A 22,523-nucleotide genomic window follows, 5' to 3' on the forward strand; every position below is an offset into this window, starting at 1 on the left:
AAACCTGTGGATTTATACCTGTACACATTTTAACTGTTTTTTTTTTGGTATATATTAAGTCTATTTTTAGGTAGAGTATGTGAGTAGTCTTATTTTTTAAAACGTAGAAATTTTAAGACTTGTTTCTTTTCCAGTGTAAGGTAGTTAGCTCCATAGTTAAATTCATTTTACAGAAAAGACATGGATATGGGCAGCATTTAATTTCTTTACCATATTGTTAAAATATGAGTGTTTACTGCATATTGGGAATTCACAGAAGAGATTATTTTTCCAGTCACATTATATCTGAAAAAATTTAAATGGATTTCATCCCAGTAGGCTTCAGTGCAGGTGCTTACTATTTTGGTTGTTGACAGAAACTGATTTTCTTACATCTCACAGGGGTCTTGTTGAGCATGATGTGGATATATTAGCTCATGGGAATGAAAAAATGCTAGGAATATTAATATTTAGTTAACTGTTTTAAAAAAAAATAAATAGTCAAGGGTGAAAATTGTAATAATGTATGCATATTTGGAAAGTTCCACTGCAACTGTGGTGTTCATCTTTTCAATCCTATTTCTCAATAGCTTTCAATTAAAATTTGCCATTAGAATTCTTGGTCTATAATAATCCAGAGTTTTTTTTATTATTTTTGATGTAATTTGAAAGTTAATTCTTGACACCAAAAAATAATCTATTATGCTGTAGTAGTTTTTTATTATTTATAATTTTGCCTTTTTAGTTTCTCTGCGCTGTTTCCAGGGATCTCATTGACTTGACTGCACTGAATGCCCTTTTAAACAGTTTTGAGTCCTGTGATTTTTGGATAAATAAAGGCAATGATATTTGATTTGATATTGTAGTCTTCGATTTAAAAAGGAATGCAGTTTGAAAATAATCACTTCAGAAACAGATTGGACATCATGTTTTCCTTACAACTGCTTAATATTTGTTTTGTTTTATAGGTTATGTTCAGAGTTTGATTAGGCGTGTCGTAAACAATGTCAACATCGTGATCAACAATCTCATACTGAAATATGTGGAGGATGATATTGTTCTCTCAGTCAATATCACTTCTGCAGAATGCTATACAGTGGATGAGTTTTGGGATCGTGCATTTATGGACATCTCTGGTGGGTAGATATTTTTTGGCTTTATGTATCAGCGATAGTCACATTTATATTAATTTTTTTTAAAGTCTAATACAAATGCCTTTTTATGTTAGAAATAAGAAAATAGGCAGAAGGTACCTTATTAATTAGCTTTTTTAAATAAAGGATGGAAAAATTATAATGATTGATTCTTAAGACATACGACTACAGATATTTATACAACACATTCTGAAGCCTTCCTTGCTCATACTTGCTATTCTTCTGTGATTGCATTTTATTTTGTACTTGCCACTGGCGGTGAGTGCTTATGCAGTCTGTTGCTATTTCTGTGAATAAGCAGTGTCTTAATGTGTTGCAATTGTTCACGTCACATTAAAGTTCTCTAAAGGCTGGCTGGTAAACTGCACTGCATTGTAGTGACTGGCATAACACTTTGAAGACATCTCATTTTTTCATGTTTTCAGGAAAAAAAACAAAACACCAAGTTTCTGTAATTTGGTTTTCAGTGTCAAAATGTCTCAGTCTAAATCACCAGTATTTACAGTAGTTCTCAAAGTCTAGGTACTCCTACGGACATCTGATAGAGGTAGAATCTGAGCACGGAGTTTTTCAGGATCACGCAGAATGTCCCTGCTAAACCAGGGAATTTCAGTAATGATTTCTCAAGGGGCAAAATATACAGGATTTTTTGGGGGAGAACAATGAGAATAATATTAATTGGTATTATGTTTGCACATAATGCACTACTCTTATTTTATATACATAACTATAGGGAATGGATGAAAATTTCATAGCTGTAACTAATTTATCCTTGCTTTTAAAGTATGCAGCTGAAAAACATTCTTTGATGTGTATTAAATTGTTCTCTTTAATCACATAAGTGCTTTGCTGATCGTCTAAGTAATGACCATGCAATTATCTTGTATTGTTTTCTTCTAGATAAGAACATGTATGTATGTTATTTTTCTTATCCAATATACTTCTTAATTTATATATATGTTCTTTCTTCTTTTTAAAGCCACTGATCTGGTATTGAGAAAGATGATCAACTTTTCTGACTGCACAGTATGTCTTGATAAAAGAAATGCTAGTGGTAAAATTGAATTTTACCAGGAACCTCTGCTGTACAAATGTTCCTTCAGGACTCGTCTGCACTTTACTTATGATAACCTCAACTCCAAAATGCCATCTATTATTAAAGTAGGTATCCCAAAATCTTGTGTGAACAATTTTGAGGTTTTTCAAAATGTACTTGGATATTTCAAGTAAGATGAAAAGCCAATGCTGTTAAAAATTCTGTTAAGAGGATTTTTTTGATTGTGTTTTACTCATATGATGCAATTAGTCTCTTACAGGATGTAAGGAAGTAAAGCTATTTAATCTTTTTAAAGCTTTAGGAAAAATACAAATTGAAAACATCATAATTGTAAGGAAAAAATAAATGTCCCCAACAACCTGTTGAAGAAAAAGTACTGTATGTTGTAAGGTGTTCGCAATATGATGGAAATGATTTTTTGCTTATGTTATTGTTTCAAATGTAACCCAAAGTCTCATACGTAGCAAGTGTGAATGTATTGAGAATTAGGAAGCAGAGTCCACTATGGTCTTTTGTCTTGATGTTTATGGCCTTATGATCTTTATGTTCTGTGGTGACATTATGATTAGAGTATATAGACAGTAAATCTTAATGTTAAAAAGCCTGATTTAAAAAAAAAAAAAAAAAAATTTGTTAAATAGTTCTGTAAATTTTGAGAAGTTGTACCTAGCTGAAGTCCTGTAGGCCAAATTTTAATGTGGAGCAAAAGTTTATAGCCAAATTAAGAGTTTCCAACAGCAGACCATGTAGTGGAAACAATGACAGTCTTCCATATAATTTAAAATGGTACTGTTATAAAAATGATTATTATAGTATTTTTAGTGGATAGTGGACTAAAATAAAATTTATTAGTGTGCACTGAGGTAATAGTGACTCAAATTTATATTAAACTCTTCTGCTTAACTTGGTGATTGTTTATTGCCTCTGCCCTTTCTTCAGGCACATTTCAGTTTTTTCAAAAACTTGATGCCTTTTTTTCCTGTACACATTCTTAGATTTTTTTGGTTATGTTACACATAATTTAGTTACCTTCTTCTTTATCTATTTTTTCTTTTTTTCTCTTTTTTCTTGAATGTTTAAACAAAATACTGATGGTGTTCAGAAATGTACTCAAATCTAAACATAATGATGCTAGATCAATATTTAAGTGAATGAGTAATTTTTTATTATGCTTCCAAGTATAATGGTCCAGGGGTAATGATGCTTTAACTTAAATATTTTACAGCGTTTCACTGCTATACAGTGATGCCACAGTTAGCTCTATAACCTGTTAACCCTAAGAAATTCCACATTTGTTAACTTAATGATTTGTTGCTATGTGTGGAGGTTGCATCCTGTGAATTTAAAAAGTTTGTCTTTGAAAAGTTGGGATATTGAATTGACATAGCTGTATTTCTTACATAAGTTAAGTAAAAGAAGCCACTGTCGGCAAATTTAGCTACTTAATTAATGAGATTAATTCCAGGACATTTAAAGCTTTTGAAGTTTGTGCTGCACACGACATGACCATGGCTTCAGTGCACCTGAAGGTGATATTCCTGGAACATCAGCAGCTTGTATGTCGCTTGGTTGTTTCCCAGCTAAGCACAAAAGCCAGCAGAACCCAGTCATTTCCTACAGAGCCGTGGAGATCTCTGTAATGAAAACTTTCATACTCTGTATTGTTCACTTGGTAGAAGCAAATCTGTTTTTCAGTGTTCAGTGAAAGTTTCCAGGACTTCCACATTCATAGTGGCTTCCACTCTTTTGGTTTTGCTGTAGGGACTAGAATGTTTTTACAACCTTTATAATACTGTAACATTTTGGCCAAACTCGTCTTAGTGAGTTTTGTTTCATCGTAGAATATCCCAAGCTGGAAGGGACTCACAAGGATCATTGAGTCCAGCTCCTGGGGACAGTTCTTAAAGTAGTTATCTGCTGGTTTTATGAATTCTGTTGAGATGAGTGAACTTAGAGGCAGATGAGGAGGAGGGCATTAAGGGCAGAGCTGATATGTAGATACTGGACCTGGAGATAACAAATGTGCCTAATGTTACAGCAAATAGCATTATTACCACAATTTTATTTCATGGAGCTCCTATGTTAAATAAAGGTAACTTTCTTATCAAGTCTAAATTTTTATTTTTGTAGCACAAACACATAGTCATAACACTATTTTGAAGTATTAAATAAAATAACTAAAAGATTATTGAGACAAGGATAAATTTTCATCCTAGTAATTCCAATGTTTTTAAATCTCATTTCATTTAGAGAGATCTGTTTAATGGCATGTGTAGAACTGGAATATCCAGAGACGCTGGTTTGCCACACTTGAGTTGGAATGAATACTTCCCCTGCTCCCCTGCCATTACTTGTCCACTTGCAACACTGACGGGAGCGGGAAAGAATCAAAATGAAGGAATTTGTATATGAAAAATTTGTATATGAAAATCAGTATATTTAGGTTTCCTTTAGAATGCAGAGATTTGTAAGAATTGTTCATGAAAATAAAAGTTTAATCAGAACCATTTACATGACTTAGAAAATTCATTAGCAACAACCGAAAAACAAACAAAAAAAAACAACCACACAACCATGTGAAACATTTTACATTTGACTTTAACATAAAAAGTTCTTGTGGCAACCTGAAGAGTTTTTGACAGTCATCATTTGCAGCCCTTTGCCTTGTATTGCAGGTTTTGCTTTTAATTTTTGCTTAATAATTTCTATTACAATGCATATAGAAAATGAGTCATTTTAAAAGAGGATGTAATGTGGACACTGCTTTGTTTTTATTATTTTTTTTTCTTTCATTTTATAGATTCACACGTTAGTTGAAAGTTTGAAACTTTCAATCTCTGATCAGCAGCTTCCCATGTTTATACGTATAATGCAGCTTGGGATTGCTCTTTATTATGGAGAAATAGGCAACTTCAAAGAGGGGGAAGGTGAAGATTCAGTTTGCCACACGAAGGATATGTTGGGAAACATCACAGGTAACTATAATTTTTATTTGTTGAAAGAAATGTTAAAAATGCTATTTTCTTTGCTTTTTGCAAATACGAATAGCCAAGACCTAGCCATTGTAAAGCAATTTGGCAGTCTGTAATTTGATAGAGCTAGCCCATTGTGCTGGTTACGTATATAATACATGAACGTCTTTTTCATGTTATGTTCTGAAAAATATTTAGATGGACCTCACAAAACTGAGGCTAAACTTAAATAAAGACATCTTCAGAGTTGTGATGTAGGAAGTGTGGATTTATCATCACTATATTGTGCAACAAGATACCTGTCCTTAGGCAACTTCAATTTTTTTTTTTTTTGTTTTTGTAGTTCAGGTGTGGCTGCTGCCAGTTTCAGAGTGATGTGTTTTTTTATCATTTTTTTTTTTGAAACTTTTCATTGAGGACAGCTATATCAGCATTTGTTCTAAACAGCAAAACGTTACTTTGCACGATGTTTTCAGTAGTTCCAGTATACTTGTAAATCATGTAGTCTCCTCCTTTTTATATAACATATTTCCTCTTCATGATACTTCATGGTTGTTTACTGTGATGTGATCTTCAGAAAAAGGAGGGGTGAATTTTAATTGCTTTTGTGGCTAGTGTCTCGAGGAGACGTTTTGCATATCAATCCAAGGTTGAATTTGTGTCAGGGAGAGTTGGACGCAGTATTTACCACAGAGGCAAGAGTAGTATGTGATGACTTCTGGAAAATTCTTGGCATTGTATGTGGAGGTGATGCGTCAGCATTAAGTTATGTTTATAGTATTAGAGTAGTTAGAGACCTTCAGTGTAAAACATTAATAGATTTTGTTCTGTTTAAGAAATACATAATTTCAATTTCCTTTTTTTGATCATGTGGTGCTGTCTTCTCTGACTTCAGAAAAATAATACATTATTGGAAAGATTATAGCAGTGGAATTTTTCTTCACAGAAAAAATAGCATTTCATGTTGGTTGGCACAGATAACCATTTCACTCTCCTGCCAGATGTAGAATTCTGTCATGCTGCCACTATGTGGAATTAAGCAAATAAATATGATGTCTGTAAATAGTTCTCCTGTGTTTTCTTTAAAGATCAAATAGTTTTCTGTACTAGAAACTATTTGCCTTACAAGAAATATGGAGTCTGTTACACCATGTGATTAGAAGTACTTAATTATTAACATTCTGAAAATATTGAATTAATTTTCTCCTGAGACTTTAAAAAGTATGGTTTCTAGAAGAACCCTCAGTGTACATTTTAAGAACTCCTTGCATCTACCCAATGTTTTAATTGTAAGGTTGGCAGAGAAAGGGCGAAGAGCTGTTCTCTGTGGTGTTGCATTACCCTTGCTTTCAGACAGAGGGTTGGATCTGTACCATGGGTGTTTTTCTTTCATTCCCATCAAAGTTCAGCCACCTTGGTGAGTAGGACCATTTGAGTGTAGGAGAAGTGATATAGAGAAATCCTATGAATCAATATGAGAACAGCTGGGATTGGTAGGCAGTGGGTTTTAGATGAAAAGATCCAAGGACTGGAGAGAGAGATTAGCTGGGTAATGAGAAGATTGGACACAACGTGTGTATGGAAGAGGATGCAGGTGGGTAGGAGAGACAGAGGTTTTGGTTAGGGTGTGAGATGGATGGTAAAACAGAAATACAGCTTAAGAGAAGATTGAGGTTAAAACAAAAGGCATCTGCCTACAAACACTTGGTGTTTTCTGCATCTGGAATGGAACTCAAGATGGTTATGTCCAAATATGAGTAAATTATTTGACAAAGTGTCTCTTGTCATCTTCCTTTCGAACGTATGTCCTCAGGAAGGTTAAATTGCAGTTGCTGACTGTAAATCTTATGTGGTTTTTCTGAACAACTGTGAATGTGATGTTCTTAGATTTTCATAAAATAGCTATCTAAAAAAGGAATAATGTGTAATTTCTTACTGATGTACGCAGTTGTTGTCAGAAGGGTCAGAAATTAAACTATGGTTGCAATGACAAGAACTACCAAGTAGGAAATCTGTAATTTCCTATGCAATCTTTGTTCAGCTATGCTGTGCTCAAACACTATTCCACTAATATTCCACTTAATTATGTGATCATGTATTTTTGACAGAATTATCCCTTCCGAACACAAAACAGATGGCAATTGTTGTGTTGCCAAGCCAGAGCTGTAGAAACTGTTCTGGAAGTCCATTTCTATCTGTACTGCAAAGTAGTTTGCTGCACATAGCCTAAAACTGTTAGCAACTGTTTTTCTTTATGCTATTTATGCTTGTTCTCTGCATGGAGTTCAATATACATTTGTAGGCATACATGTGCATGTGTACTATGTACACACACAAACAAAATTTTTAGATACCTGATGATTTTTTTACTCTCATTCAGTGCAGTAAACGAGTGTCAAATAGACATTACCATGTTATCTGTACCATCAGTTTGTGAGTTACCTGTTTTTCTTCTTCTTAGACTTCATTTTATATCTGTGACTGGTAAGAAAAAAAAAAACAACTTTCTTCTTCTTGAACACTTCATGATGCATTTGCTATCATAGTTTCCAACCACAGATTTGAACTTTTCTGAACGTCAAATACGCTACTATTTTCAGAGAGAAAAAAAGGAATTAAGAAAAATAACAAATGACTTGCAATTTATCTACTGAGCTACATTAGCCACACTTTTTTTCAGAAGTACCATGTTATGAAATCCAAGACTAATTACACTGGAATTGTGCCTGAATTCTTTACAGTTTAATAATGTACTTAACCTACTTTATAGGTTATGTTTTTATAACTCTTTGAAAGTGTTCTGAAGGTTGGTTCATCCCAGTAATTATTAGGAAGCAGCCCTAACCATTTCAGTTTAAAGAATTTATCTACATCTTCGTCTTTTGAATAGAGCTTCCTGTATTTTGTCAACTGAATTCTTCAACTATGCATATTTAAGCGTATTCCAGCAGCAATTTGAAGTGTTCTTGTACACCCAAATGTAAGAATAGGATCCTGAAATTTGATAGTAGGGTTAGCAAAATGTATGTTCAAAACATAGGCTGCCTCTGAGGAAAATCTACTTAAATTCTGTTAACACTGAAAGCATTCAAAATACATAGGTAAAAATAGTGGGGCAGAAATACATGTGGAAACTGGCTTTGGTACCGTAGGGGGATTCACTTAATACTGCATGCATGATGAACCATCTTCCAGGGCCTTTGCTTTGAGGATTTGAGAGTTGTCTGCATTGTGATCTTGGATGTCTTGGTAGAAGAAGGAAATTGATGTATTTCAATGTATAAAGATACAAAAGTTAAAAGGATTTGGACAAGAGTGTGGCAGGGGTAGCTGTGGGGGGGCTGGGGCTTGAAAATACGCTTTTGGTTTGTAGGGGAGAAGGACTAATGTAAATAGAAATGAAAATGATTTTGGCATGAAAGAGGACAGGAAGCTAGGACGCATCAGAAAAATGGAATTTAGTTGGATGGGATTGCTGAGGTTGATGATCTAAGGCTGAAATACTGTAACTTTATTTAAAAAGTATGATGCTGAGAGGTTTGAGCAGTAGGAAAAGCTCAAGCAGAGGAGGTTTGGCACTTGTTGAACAAAGAAATCACAGAATGGCTGAGTCTGGATGACTCTGGAGGTCATTTTTGCTCAAACAGGGACACCCAGAGCAGGTTGTCCAGCACCAGCTGCAAATAATTTGTGATAGCAAGAAATTAGAGGTGAGCATTACTTGTTGGAGAAGGGCTTGACTCTGCAATATGGCACTAGGATAAAAATGGGAGAGTTGAATTAGATTTATTTATCCGTATTTGACTGAGGAAATAAAGTTGGGCACTGCATTGAAGAGTTTGGGTAGATGAGAGTTATCTGTAAACAGTGGAGAAAATGGTTGCCAGTTTGGCAGAGTTGATATCAAGATAAAAGGTTGTGTGTGCCAAGTTACACTTACCTGTTATTTCTCTTGTTGCTGCACTTTCTGTGTGTTTTCTGTTTTGGATCTGAGACAGAGATGCATGTATTATTTTCTCAAAAGACTGGGATACGCTATGCTGTTTGGGCTCCTTGTTTTTCTGTGTGTCATGAAGGAAAGCCAACAGTCATTTCTTTTCCTCTAGTCTAGCTCTGTTACTGGAGCGTCTTCCTTGTCTATACACTTCGATCACCTAGCTTCCTTGGGAGGTTTACTTGAAATTCATATTTCAACAGGCTGTAAAGATGCAACCTAGCTATATGGCAGTTTGTGGGATCAGCGCATTGTGCAGCTGTCTAGCAGCCAGTGAATAACTTCGTTGTAGGCTTCTGCGATAGTGCATTGTAAGCGGTTGCTGAGATCCCATATGCTGAGGATGGGTATCAGGTTTGTTGTATGGAGATGACCAGATTTCATTAGTTTGGAGTACATGTTTAGGCACATAGAATTGCTTGCATCTGCCAATATCAGTTAAATGAGCAGCAGTTAAAATGAGTAACAAAAAAAGTAAAAATTAAACCTTCCGAAATTATAAAATGCCTAATTAGAGAAATAAGATTTGTTTATGTTAAATATTTTAAGTGTTTAGGAACTATAACTCTTTTTGGTGGAGAATTAGATTACTCTGAAATGAATTCTTAAAATCTATTTTGTTGTCTTGCAATTTTAATGTTTTTCCAGAAAAAGTAATACTCCTTTTTGAGTAGAAACTCACAAATCTAATTAAGTTTTTGAAAGGCACTGGCATCAGTTGCACGTAGACTTTGTTTTTACTTTTTGCATAAAAGCTTAAATACCAGATTTCATTTTCATTGCCGCTGATTTTAAAACTGGTTTAATATAAATGCTGAATATAATCATTTTCTTAATGCTTTCAGTGAATAAAGTGTACTTCCAATTGTTCTGTTTGAGCTTGCGTGCAGGGTATGAAACAAAAACACTTTCCAGTTTAGCATTCATCTTGGCAAGGAGAGACAACTAGCACCTTCTCTCTGTTGGAGATCTACGTTTAACATACCACTTTGAGCTTTGTTGTTTTGTAATTTATACTTCAAACCAGAGGCCCTTTCCCTTTTATTGTGGCATTTCAAGTTGTTTTATCTTCTTTGTCATTAAAATAGAACGATCTTCTACGTCTTGCCCTGCTGCTGGTGTTTGGGAATTACTATCACTTGTTCTGTAGCTCACCCTTAACTAACTGTTACACATCTGCTCATGATCTTATTGAGGTTAGGATATTATTTAAATGATGGCAATTTTTAAATAACTGATTAGGAACCCCAAGTGCAATCACAGGGAGCGCTGTAGAGCGATTTGTGGTGGTGTTTCAGCACTTCAGAATTGTTGTGGCACCTCTTTCCAAATTTGTTATGAAAACTCCAGTTAAGGAGATTCGTGCTCTCCCTCCTTCCACCTTTGCTTGTCCATTCGTCCTACACTCATGTAGTTTCAATTTACAATAAGACAGCTGGACATGGAGAAGCTTGGGGAAGTTTAAGAGATGAAGGTACACACCTTGAAAAAGTGGGTTTTCTAGAGTTGAACCTGAAGCTTTCATACGTTGCAGTAACAGTCCATACACAGTGGACTCTGTAACTGAGCAGTAGAAGGGGATTACATTTTTTCCCCTTGATTTATGTTTATCTCTAAGGTAGGAGCTTGTTGTGGTCAAGTGGGAGTCGGAGGTTTCAGTTTAAGGAAGATGATATCCTGGCTGCAGGAATAACAAGAAACTTTTGGCTTACTGTTTTGCCATTCTGATTCCTGACTACCTAAATCACTGCAGCAGGTTGTTGTGTACAAAAAAAAGTGGTATCTCTGTAAAAGTACTGTCCCTTGAATCTGTGGCTTTGTAATATTGGTACAGCTATGATGGCATCAGATTTTCAACTAGAAAGTGTTGGGGCTGGGTGCAGTTTGCTTTTAAATGGAGAGGCAGAATACATTTCAGACTAGAATTTGGTACATAGGATTTTAATTTCTGCTGGTATTAAACCACTTCTAGTTGTGTGTCAGCTCCTTAGTCCATACTGCTGTGCTAGTGTACTCCATGTGCAATAGGACACAAGACATTTTTTAATACGTATTGTGAAATAAAACTATTTAAACATCAACATGTTAAGCTATTAGCATATTACAAGTTATCTTGTGGGAGTCAATTTATTGTCTTTCCACGGTGTAGATCCATAATGTGCATCTTCTTTTGAATAAAATTTAGTTTGGCAACACAGCCAGTGAATAGCTGTATAAACATACTAGGGGCAACTTTTATGAACATTGAACTTGTTTTTTTTCTGTACATTAGTCATTTCTGTGTTCTTTATATAATAAACATATGCCAAGGAAAATGGTACAGAAAATGCTTGTTACTCTGCAAGCATGTATGCTACTCTATTTGAGATTCCCCAAGGACAGGACAGTTCATGCTGCAGGGACAAATTTAAGGTTTGTTGTGTTCTCTAAGTCAGCACCAATGCTGCTGTCACGAGAACTCCACCACAAACCCGTTTTTCTATTCTTAACACAATTAGTTCCAGAAGTTTTGTATTCATAACTAATGATCATCCTAGCAGTGAGTTCATCGTGGCTTCTTTAGCTTATAGCAGGTAGAACATGGGCGAGGAAATTAATTTTAATATCTACATTATTTAATGATACAAGAATGAACATCTACAGCTGTGTTCTTGAAGTCCGTATTAACTTTAATTTGTGCATTTCATGGTTGATTCAACCAGCTGAAAATGGATGTTATTGCCAGAAGGGATGGTGATGCATTCCCTCCCTCTTCCCCCTGTGCCAGCACCTGTATTTTTGTAGCCACAGGCAGAGCTGGATCAGAGACCTTACCTGGCTGAAAGCTAATACAGGCAGAAAAACAAAGAAGTACAAAGAGTAATTTTCTGCTCAGTTAGTTCCAGATTTTGGATGGGAGATGCTGGTTTCCAGAACCTTAGTCAGAGATGCCTTAAGTATCTCCAACCGTTTAAAAGTGAATTTCCAAAGATCAAACTCCATCTGAACATGGAAACAGATGCAGCCATGCTGTACAGTATTTAATTTATATAAAATGTATTTCTTAACTGGAATCGCAGCCATAAACTATGAAGCAAAGTTCTTCCACTGTGATTTTAGCTATGGTAGTGAGCAAGGGTAGAGACAGAAACTTGACAAGTGGTGTAAAGCATGATGTTCCAGCATGCTTCTGGCCTTGTGGTTGTGGAAGAGTTCCTGTAGGTTTTCTCTCTTGATGACTGAATACTTCTTTGCACTATTCTTTATTCCCTTGCAGTATACATTAAGACAAAGAAATTTCTTAATGCTGAGATAAATAGTCAAAATAGAGATTGTAAAAGTTCCTTCAGCGTTGTAGGGTGTGGGTATCACTTAGAGAAGATGCAGAATAATCATCCCATTTCAGTAGTGCAGCAGAATTTCCATAAAAAAAAAAGTAATTTCCATAAAAATAAGTAAAATACAGGGAAGAAGAAGCTGAAGGAAGAGCTTAAGACTGAAATTCAATTATTGTGTAGGGTTAGGGTTTGAAAGTGTAGCATGTAGAGGTCTAAACACCCGTGAGTAATTATTTTTATCCCAATTGTCTTGTTTCTCAGCATGATAGGTTTTCCTAAAAGGTGGCCATTAAGGGAATGGGGTCTTTTGAACTTCCAGACCTTTGCCTTCTGTTGTGGCTTAACCCCGGCAGGCAGCAGCTCAGCACCACACAGTGGCTCCCTCTCTCTCCCCAGGTGGGATGAGGGAGAAAAAAAAATAAATCATAGAAGTGTGAGATGAAGAGGTAAAGCAAAAGCCATGCTTACAAGCAAAGCAAAACCAGGAATTCATTTACTACTTCCATCGGCAGGCAGATGTTAAACCATGTGCAGGAGAGCGAGGTTCATCCCATGTAACAGTTTCTTGGGAAGACAAACACCGTCACTTGGAACATCCCCTCTTCCTCCTCCTACCAGCTTTTATGGCTGAGCATGATATGGATTTTCTCTTTGATCCATTTGGATCAGTTGTTCCAGCCTCCCTGCCGGGAGAAGCCCAAAAGACCTTGCAACAACTGAAACTTGGAAGTGTTCCCACCACTATTCTCACCAGAAATCCAAAAACTAGCATTATACAAGCCTCTGTGAAGTCAGTTAACTACATCCCATCCAAAACCAGGACACCTTCTTTAGTACTGCAAGCCCTCAAAGTATACCAAAGTATACTTGAGGCATTTGGCTCAAATAATTTGTATATTGTAGAAAAATTAGGAATGCGTAGGTGGCCTATGAATTGCAGTGCTGATAGAGAAGCATTAAAAAAAAATTGGCAAAATGTTGTGTTCTGCTAACATTGTATAATAGAGTTATAAGACTAGTATAAAGTCTGCAAGGATGAGATTTTTTCTGATTTATGTTCTATTCCTTTTGTTGTTAGGCTTTACACAATTTACTGTTTCTTACAGAGTTATAAAAAAAAAAAAAAAGATCTGCAAGGAACTCAAAGAGAGCTCAAATTATCTGAATATACCACTCATTTTGTCATCTCATCTCTCTCTATTACAAGCCTTGGCTTTATTTTTTATTCTTTTTACAAATTAACAAATTATTAACAAATATTTTGTGCTGGTTTGATTTATTCCTCCTTTCTCTCCATCTGTCTCATGGTGTTTTTGCTTTGATGCCCTTTCTGGAGGCTTCTCTTGCTTGAAAGCAGGTGGTGATGCAGCATCGCAGCGTAGGGTAGCCTGAGGATTCTTGTGTTCAAGGCCTGCTTGTGAAAGGCAAAACTGGTGGTTTAGGGCTGTAGCTCAACTCTTCAGCTGAAAGCTTCCTGACATTTCAGTTTTACCAATTTGTTATTGAATAGCACAAAGATATTACTGTGCACCCTTAACCTCGAATTAACGTAGGGTTTTTGTCATTATATTTCAGTTGTATATATTTGCAGTTGATGTAGTAGTTAGCATAGTTAATTAAAACCATGGAGACTTTATTTGCATATACTTCTTCATGCATTATATGTCATAAAGGAACATAGATTATAATTATGCTTTGAGGTGTTTAGAGGATGTTGTGGGTTGCTTTCTCAGTGTGTTTGTCTGCATTTTGACTGATTGCGTAACGATTGTGGTAATTGTAAGTTCGTGATAGAAGCTAGGTGTGTCCTCCTCTTACATATTCTGTCTCATGTTATATAGATACAACTATTTTAGTCTGTCTGCTGTTCTGTCTTATTGAATGGCTTCTAAAATATTACGATATATTATAAAAACAAACTTGTATTTGGCATCTTTTTACTGTTGTACACATACTGCAGCAAGAGATGATCTAAATGATGACTTAATAGGACTATACAATGTGATATGACTGCACAGACCAAATATATATTATAAAATGTATAATTATATACTTACAGCCCTGGCTCTTGGCCATTTCCAAGACTTTGTGTACCCTTTCTGTATTTCCTATAGTTCAAGATTTATGTTTAGATTTAGATCTGATACCTGAAAATATTTTTAAGGAGAGGAGTAAGGAAGCTTCCTTCACCCCTCTGAGATGCCTCCAAGCATTTGCAGAGGATTCTTGTGATAGTTTTTATTTCTCCTGTCCTCCCACTGTCCAAATAATTTGGGTACCTGTTGATCCTTACTCTAATTTGAAGACTAAAAGCTCTGAAGCTTGTAGGAGTGAGTCCTCTGAGTTAAAAACGAGGAAATAAGAAAGGAATATGTCTATCTCCGTTCTATTTAATACTGTGTCCAATGTTATTTCCCTGAGGGAACAGTACTACATCATTCACTCCGTATGGTAACTCTGAAGTAGTTAATACCTCTCTGGAGTCCCATAAGAATGATGATGAAACCAAATAGCCTGAATTAACTGTGCTGTGCACAGTGTTACCCATTCGGATCATGAATCTTGGGAGAAATCCCTGTATTGTCGTGTATGCTACCTTTAATATTTTTTTACAGAAAACAGATATTTGGCTTATTGATTTATAGGTGCTATACTTGTGCTTTTTGCAGAATGCAGATAAACCTGCATCTTCCACTACTGGAACAGCTGACTTAGAGGAGGTTTTCAACCTTATTTTTGGAGCTGTGCTGTATCTACACTTTCCTTGACATGGCTTTTTCAATTAAAGTCCTTTACTATTTCATTTTAAAATTGAAAACTAAAATATGGTAATACATCATTATTTAGTAGGATTTAATTTGCAACTTCAGAAGGGCCTTAATGGACAAATTCTTGAAAGTGTGTGGTACAGAAGACAAATTCTGGTGTCATTGCAAATGATAAAAATTGTTGCAAAGAGGAAAAATATTAGTGAAGTAAACAAGCATTTGGAAGCTTAAGTAGAAATTTTTAATTTCTAAATGTTCTACCACTGTACACCAAATATCAGTGAACGGTACATGGAATCTTGTCCTAGATAAATTTTGCATGCTATACTTTTGAGCATAATAAATGAACTTTAAAGCATGGTTAATTTGAAATTTGACTTAGCTCTTGTTTTAAAAGGTACAGAAGATGAAACAGGCTCGGTGATGCAGTATCCTACACAGTATATCAATCAAGATCCTTATCTGCATCAAGATGATGACCAGCAACAAGGATGGGTTTCTTGGGCCTGGTCTTTTGTTCCTGCCATTGTGAGTTATGATGATGAAGAGAACAATTCTGGTGGAATCGATGATGGAACAACGCTCCATCAGCAGAAGTCTCAGTCCCTCAAGGATCCTATTATCTCAATTGGATTCTACTGTACAAAGGCAACAGTGACTTTTAAGGTAAGGATTACTGTGTCATATTATATGAGTGCATTGATTTGTTGTGAAAGTACATGAAGACTGTATGAATGTGTCTACTGTTTGGTTTGAGACAAGGGACATTACATGGATGGAATAACAAAAAAAAAGGGGGTGTGAGGAATGCTGAAAGTTTTTCACATCATAATTAGGTGGTTTGGTTTGCTATTTGAGGTAGAATTTAACTGCAAACATTTTAATCTTAAAGGGAAAAAGAGAATCCAGTTGATATACTTGGATGAATGTTTTTGAGGGGAGAAGCTTAGAAGTCTTTTTGTGAAAATTTATTACAGTATTCATCTGATGTTTGTATAAATATATTTAGTAATAAAAGAGCTTTAGGTTGGTAGAGCTTGTGCACAAATGCTGGAGAAATTTGTTTTCCTTTTTTTCTTGTATGTGCAAATGTGAATTCAAATGAAACTTATTTTGATATTATTCTTTTTAGCTGTAATCAAATCTCTAAGTAGTTGTTGGGCTTTTCTAATACTTTCTGTTTGCAGAAGGGAATATAGAGTTAGAACAAGATACTGAAATACACTGACAGAAATTAGAAATTAAGGTTCTGATTTTGTAGAATACTTTCAATATATGCCTTTGAGACTTTTGGATGAAGTGCAATACTTTCGTAACCCTTAGATAATGTTTATGTGCCTGCTTTATATGCTCAGTATCATCAGAACCTCCTGTTCTTTTGCCTGTTTGGCTTGCCAGCTGTGCAAAAGGTGTAGTGCTTTGAGCAGCTACATGGCTACTTTCTCTCAGCTATTTTTGTTTGGTGGCATAGCAGGGCATTTAGCTGCTCAGCAGCTGGCAGAAAAGATGAAGCAAGCAACTTCGACAGTTGCAAGTATTCTGTTCGTGTTTTAAGCTTTTAGTCTCCTGGTAAACTTAGTTGCAAAAGTTGAGGATGTGAAGCATCAGCAAACATTCAGTAATGTTCTTTTGGCAATCTGCCTCAGTCTTCATTTAAAAAAAAAAAAAAAAAAGGAAAAGAAAAAAGGCTAAAAATAAATGATGTAGAATAATTTTTCTGCCTTTAATTAAATCTTTGGGACACCACTAAAAAAATCTCAAAATTCTCATTATCATAGTTCAGATTGGTCTTTCCTTTGTGCTTTGTCATACAGTATTAGCTTTATGTACTTTTTCTGCATGTGAGAAAACTTGTTAAAACAATAGGAACATTTTTTTTGAACAGAATTTGCTGGATTGGGCTTTCCTAATGTTTCTTTGGCAAGCTTGTGCATTTTATATTAGGAAGTGATAAAAACTGCTTAAAATATAACATCTTAAATTCTATAAATTTTAAATGTGAAGTATGAGACGAATATGGTGACAGTTAGGAGGAAAACAGAATTCATTGTTCTACTTGCATGCAAAGAATGTATGGAATTAATTTGTGGTTCATATTTTGGTTAAAAAATAAGGTCAAGTTTCTGCATTAGCATTCTGAACAGTTGATATCATTCCAGCTAAAAATCATGCCAAATTAAATGTTGCATTTTCTAATAATGGTGAAAATGATTCTTGTAATGTTTGAGTTCTTTTAATCAATTAATTGCTTTTCCTCTACAATAATTGCACACAGCTGAAGGGTGATCAGTGATTTTTTTTAAATCCAATTTTCATGGACATTTGGATTACAAAATTTTACTTTGAAACAACAACCACGTGTATCAAGTCTCAAAAATAATAATGAGAGCTTGTGGATATTCTATATAAAATTAGAACTATTTAAGCTGTTCAACATAAAAATAAGCTTTTTTTAATGCAAAAGAGCCTTGAATATTTTGTACCTCTCTGTCTTCTCCCTTTCTTTTAGCTCCAGGTTATATGCTTTTTAAGCAGAGAGCATGTGTATTAGCACTTTAAATTTTTATATTGTAATCATGCAAGAAATATGAATGCATGTTTCTCTGAATTGCCATGACAAGAAACAAAAATAAGTATGATTGCAATTCAAAACACTTCCTTAATATTGTCATGCCGTTTAATTTTTCGCTGGGAAGAATAAATAATATATTTATGGATTTTTACAGCAATTTACAAACTAATTTGATACCACGTTAATAATGTAGCTGCGTATCTGTTTCATCTTTTCACATAGTTTCTCTTTAGATAAGCAAACTAAAAGTTCTGTAGTGGATTTAAAACTTTTTGTTATGGCATACTTCAACCAGAAGTTGAATATGAGAAGTTCTAATATGGATAATGTGTTACAGCTGTTGAACTGCACCTGTTTCCTGCTTGTTAATAAATTTTGGCCATAGTTTAATTTGTCCTCATCAGTTCTGTATATTAATGACATTACTGCTGTTTAATACTAATATTGACTTTTATAAAGTGTTTATCCTATTGTTTTGTAGCTTACTGAAATGCAAGCTGAAAGTAGTTATTATAGCCCTCAGAAAGTAAAATCCAAAGAAGTTATATGCTGGGAACAAGAAGGAACCACAGTTGAGGTAATTTCTTGTCAACTTTTTTATTATAAATACTGAAGTAAATAATTTCTAAGACAAAATATATTGAATTACTTCATTACTGATTTTCATATTCTGCTATATTAGATGTGTTTATGTGTAATAATGACATTGATAGGCAGAAGGGGTTACTTTGGTATCTGACCACCATAGCACTAGAAATTTAGAGACTTTATATACATCCTATTTGATAAACTTGCTGTTTATTTAAGCACTAAAGATATAAATGTGAACATACTCTAGTTCACTTTTTTCATCTTTTCTGTTTCTCATGGACTGGAATTCTTCAAAATACCACATTTTTTTTCCCCCACTAGGTCCTTATGAAAGGTGAACATTTCTTTGATTGCCAAATAGGTTTTGTTGGCTGCCAAGCCATGTGCCTTAAAGGAATTATGGGAATTAAAGACTTTGAAGAGAACATGAATAGGAATGATGAAGTGAGTATATTACAATATTAGTTGACTTATTGAATACAGCAGTTAATGGTATGCTTCATTAAAATATTTGGGTGCCAAAGTTGGAAATGCTGGTGTTATCAATTGTGAATAAGATTTTTGGATGTGTCACTGGAATATAGAACTCAATGCCTTATCCTTAGGGTTGAAAAGATGACAAACATCTAAGAGTGAGAAGCTGTGAAACATAAGATTATTTTTTTTTTGACAACCCCACTTATCCCCCCCATTATTATATATGTTTTCATACTTTCATTCTGTATAGGAAATTAAATCACAGTTGGAATTTTTTGAAAGTACTTAAATCAACAGAAGTTCAGAGGGGAAAAAGTAGGAAGGTGATACACTAAGGATAATAGAGGTGTTACTCAAATAGTGAACAAGTATGTTGCCTTATTTTTCAATAGCATTGATGGTGTGAAGTGAGAAGGAGCATTAATTACAGTATTTTAGGTAGAAGCAAAACATAAATTGCTTAGTAAGACAAACCTGGGTATTCATATGAACTACTCTTAAAAATTTAGTGAACTGATGCATGAAATTTAATAGTATGGATTTTTAGTTGAGTTATAGGTAAAACAGTGCCATATTGTAGTGGCAAGCTACATCTAAGCAAAATCAGCCAACTACACACCTGTTAGCATGGTATTAGTTCTCTGTAAATTCTTAGTATTTTAAGGAGAAAAACCAAGAATATCAAAAACTATATAAAGCAAATGTACATTAAGTTAAAAGATACTGTTATTTAGAAAATAGATACTGTGATATGGTTTGTTGGGTCATATTCTTGTACTTTCCCTGTGAGAGCAGTATGGCTTGTCATCCACTCTCAAGTGTTTGTACACAAATACATGAATCAGGAAAAAAAAAAAAAAAGATTTAGGTGTCCTTACATAGCTGTAGAACATGGGGAACACAGAAGTGTGGTGGGACGCAATATATAACTGGTATGCTGTAACTAGTAGTTAGAGGGATTGCCAGAAGAACAGTCTGGGGAGACAAGGATGAACCATCTGTAAGAGATGCTCTGCCGGCCTTGTTACAGACAAGGAAGACCTGGCTGGGGATTTGACAGTGAATGGCAGCCTTGCCTGCAGGAACGATGAGACTGTGAAGTTGAAAATTATGAGTGAAGTGAGCAAGATGAACAGTAGGCTGGTGTCCTTTGGATTTAGAAGAGCAGGTTTTGGCAGGATCCTGTGGAATAGGGCTTAAATGGGCAAAGAGACTTAAGAAACCTGGTTGAGTTTCAAGGACAGCATTCTTCAAGCACAAGAAGCTCATTCTGATGTGCAAAAAAATAAAGTGTGGCCGAAGTCCAGCATGGATGAACGTAAAAACTCCTGACAGTACTAAAGTACAGGTAAAATATGAAGCATATCTTAAACTGCAGCATGCAAAAACTGCAGAAGAGGAACCTATTTCCTGGTAGTGGGCTGTGCTTACGTGGCCAAGCAGCTAGCTGCCTGAGGAAGAACTGACAGCCCTATTCAGGACATGTGTTGACTTAAGCAAGGCCTTTGACATGGTCTCCCACGCATTCCTTACTCCCAAATCAGTGAGGTATTGATTGGGTAGGTTGGGTGAAAAAGTGTATGTCCCGATTTTTGGGAGGATTTTCCCCGGTGGTCCTTTGGGAAGTTCTGGATATTGGCCACGTTGCTCTACTAGCGCTTGTAGTGGAACTACAAGAGGAACTTAATTTCCTTGGTTGTGTTTTTGCAACTCTCCCTCTGGCTCTCTCCTTGTTGTGAGTGTCCGGGATCCTCTCTCCCTTTCTCTTTTCGTTCCTGTCAAGTCTGGTGGCTCCTTCAATTGACCCCTTCATCTCCTTTTTCCGTCAACCTGTTGTGTTGGTTTCACTGATGGAGAATGACTGGAAGGGCAGATGTGTCGCCATATACTGGTGTTGCTAGATAGCTGAACCACTGGCTCCTTGGTTCAATACTCTTGTTTAAGGTTAGTTACTTGGCAAAAATCAATCTCTCACATATTCCCTGTTTGAAGGAATAACTCCTGGTAGTAAGGTTGTGTTGATTTTAGAAGGGCAGAGGATTTAGGATGTGGAGAATAAAGCATGTAAAACCCCAGGTGAAGAAAGAGGAACATTCAAGTAGCAAGTGGGTCATACATTGAGATAACTACTTATTATGAACAGAATAGATGAAGCACGTGAAAGGCACTGGTCAGTCAGAGAAATAGAATATGGAGTGACAAGATAATGTACAGTTAAAAGGATGGAGCAGATTTCAGAGCATCAATGATCTAAAATTCATGTTAAAACAAAGCTAGTATGTGTTCTCTATTATTAGTTGTACATTATTAGCCCAGGCTGTTTCTATTAACCTAAAAATGGGGTGGGAGTGGACAGGAACATCAGCATTACTTAACCAAAATTATTTTAATTGTCTTACGTTTATTCATGATGAAATATGTGAGTGGAGCAGAGGTGTCCTCTTCCATATTCTCTTGATAGACTGACATGGTATTATTGTGTTATGACAGAATCGAAACTGCTCTGTTAACCTGACTTTTTTTTTTCCTCCCTTGCCTTGTTATTATGTTTGACTACTTGATGAAGGAGGCCTACTTCTTTAATTGTGGAGAAAATCTGAGTGCAAAAGGGATGACGTACCTTACCAATTCACTATTTGATTACAGAAGTCCAGAAAATAATAGTATCCGTGCAGAATTTATATTGGATGCAGCTCATCATAAGGTCAGAGAATTACTTTGTTTCTTTCAAAAATATTTTCTAATGCTCTCTAATGAATCTCTAATGATTTTTGGATGTATACTCTTAGAAGAATGATTTGCTTCACTTGGTCATGTTAAGCCGAATCTTACTTTGCAGATGGCCAAAAAATGATAAAAACTATTTGTGTTCAAAAAAAAAAAAAAAGGCAACAAAAACATGTCCAAAAGAAACCTCAAAACCCCTCCTATTCTGAAACCTAAATCTAATGCCAGAATAGGCATTAGATTTATTAGATAGGCATTAATGCCAGATAGGACAGAAATGCTATCAAAAGGTTGAGCTTACTGACATATACTTGTTTAAACCAAACAATTATTTTGTGGTTTTCAAACTGAGAAAGTCTTTCATGGAAAACAGATCTGGCAACTTGTTAATTTTATTGTCAGTGAGTGCCATTTTCTTAGATACTGTGTTCTTGAGTGTTGTTCTTACATTCTTCTACTTAGGAGCCTTGCTAATTCTGCCTTTGATAGAGACAACTTTTCAGTCATGAATAGTCTGTTGTAACTTGTGCATTAAAATTTTATTCCCTGACTGTGACTTTTAAAGACTGTATGCAGTGACCAAGGTGGTCCTTTCCAGGTGTTTTCATAGGTGCTGTTAAGTGCTCTGTGTAATTGTACTGGCAAAGCCACTTACAATTTTGAATATATCTATTTTCTTTCAAATTTATTTTTTCCACTTTTTTAGTACTACTGATGAAGTCTAACCCTGAAGACTCCCTTAAAGTGAAATTAATTACTGAAACAACAAGCACTCATACATACTCAAATGGTGTCCATAGCTTTAAGATTTACTTGAGCTGCCTTCTATGCTTTTATGATTTGCCTATCGTTTGGCAAGTAGGGAAGCAAATTCCATGTGTAGTAATGGAATAGCTTACATATAAATCTTGGTGA

The 22,523-nt window shown here is 35.3% G+C and overlaps 1 protein-coding gene across 9 annotated transcripts in view; it reads left to right on the top strand.

Annotated features, from left to right (window-relative positions):
- VPS13B (vacuolar protein sorting 13 homolog B) overlaps positions 1-22,523 on the top strand; it is a 459,486-nt gene that overhangs the window by 43,912 nt on the left and 393,051 nt on the right. For all 9 annotated transcript variants that reach the window (XM_084510475.1, XM_084510471.1, XM_084510472.1 and 6 more), the window contains 7 exons: positions 948-1,115; positions 2,113-2,294; positions 4,991-5,165; positions 15,639-15,907; positions 18,295-18,390; positions 18,726-18,848; positions 21,448-21,585. In XM_084510475.1, coding sequence (XP_084366601.1) covers positions 948-1,115; positions 2,113-2,294; positions 4,991-5,165; positions 15,639-15,907; positions 18,295-18,390; positions 18,726-18,848; positions 21,448-21,585 — 1,151 coding nt within the window. The remainder of the gene's footprint in view (positions 1-947; positions 1,116-2,112; positions 2,295-4,990; positions 5,166-15,638; positions 15,908-18,294; positions 18,391-18,725; positions 18,849-21,447; positions 21,586-22,523) is intronic.

This window comes from Aythya ferina (genome assembly GCF_964211825.1).
Source record: "Aythya ferina genome assembly, chromosome: 2".
In the NCBI taxonomy this organism is placed as follows: Eukaryota; Metazoa; Chordata; class Aves; order Anseriformes; family Anatidae; genus Aythya; species Aythya ferina.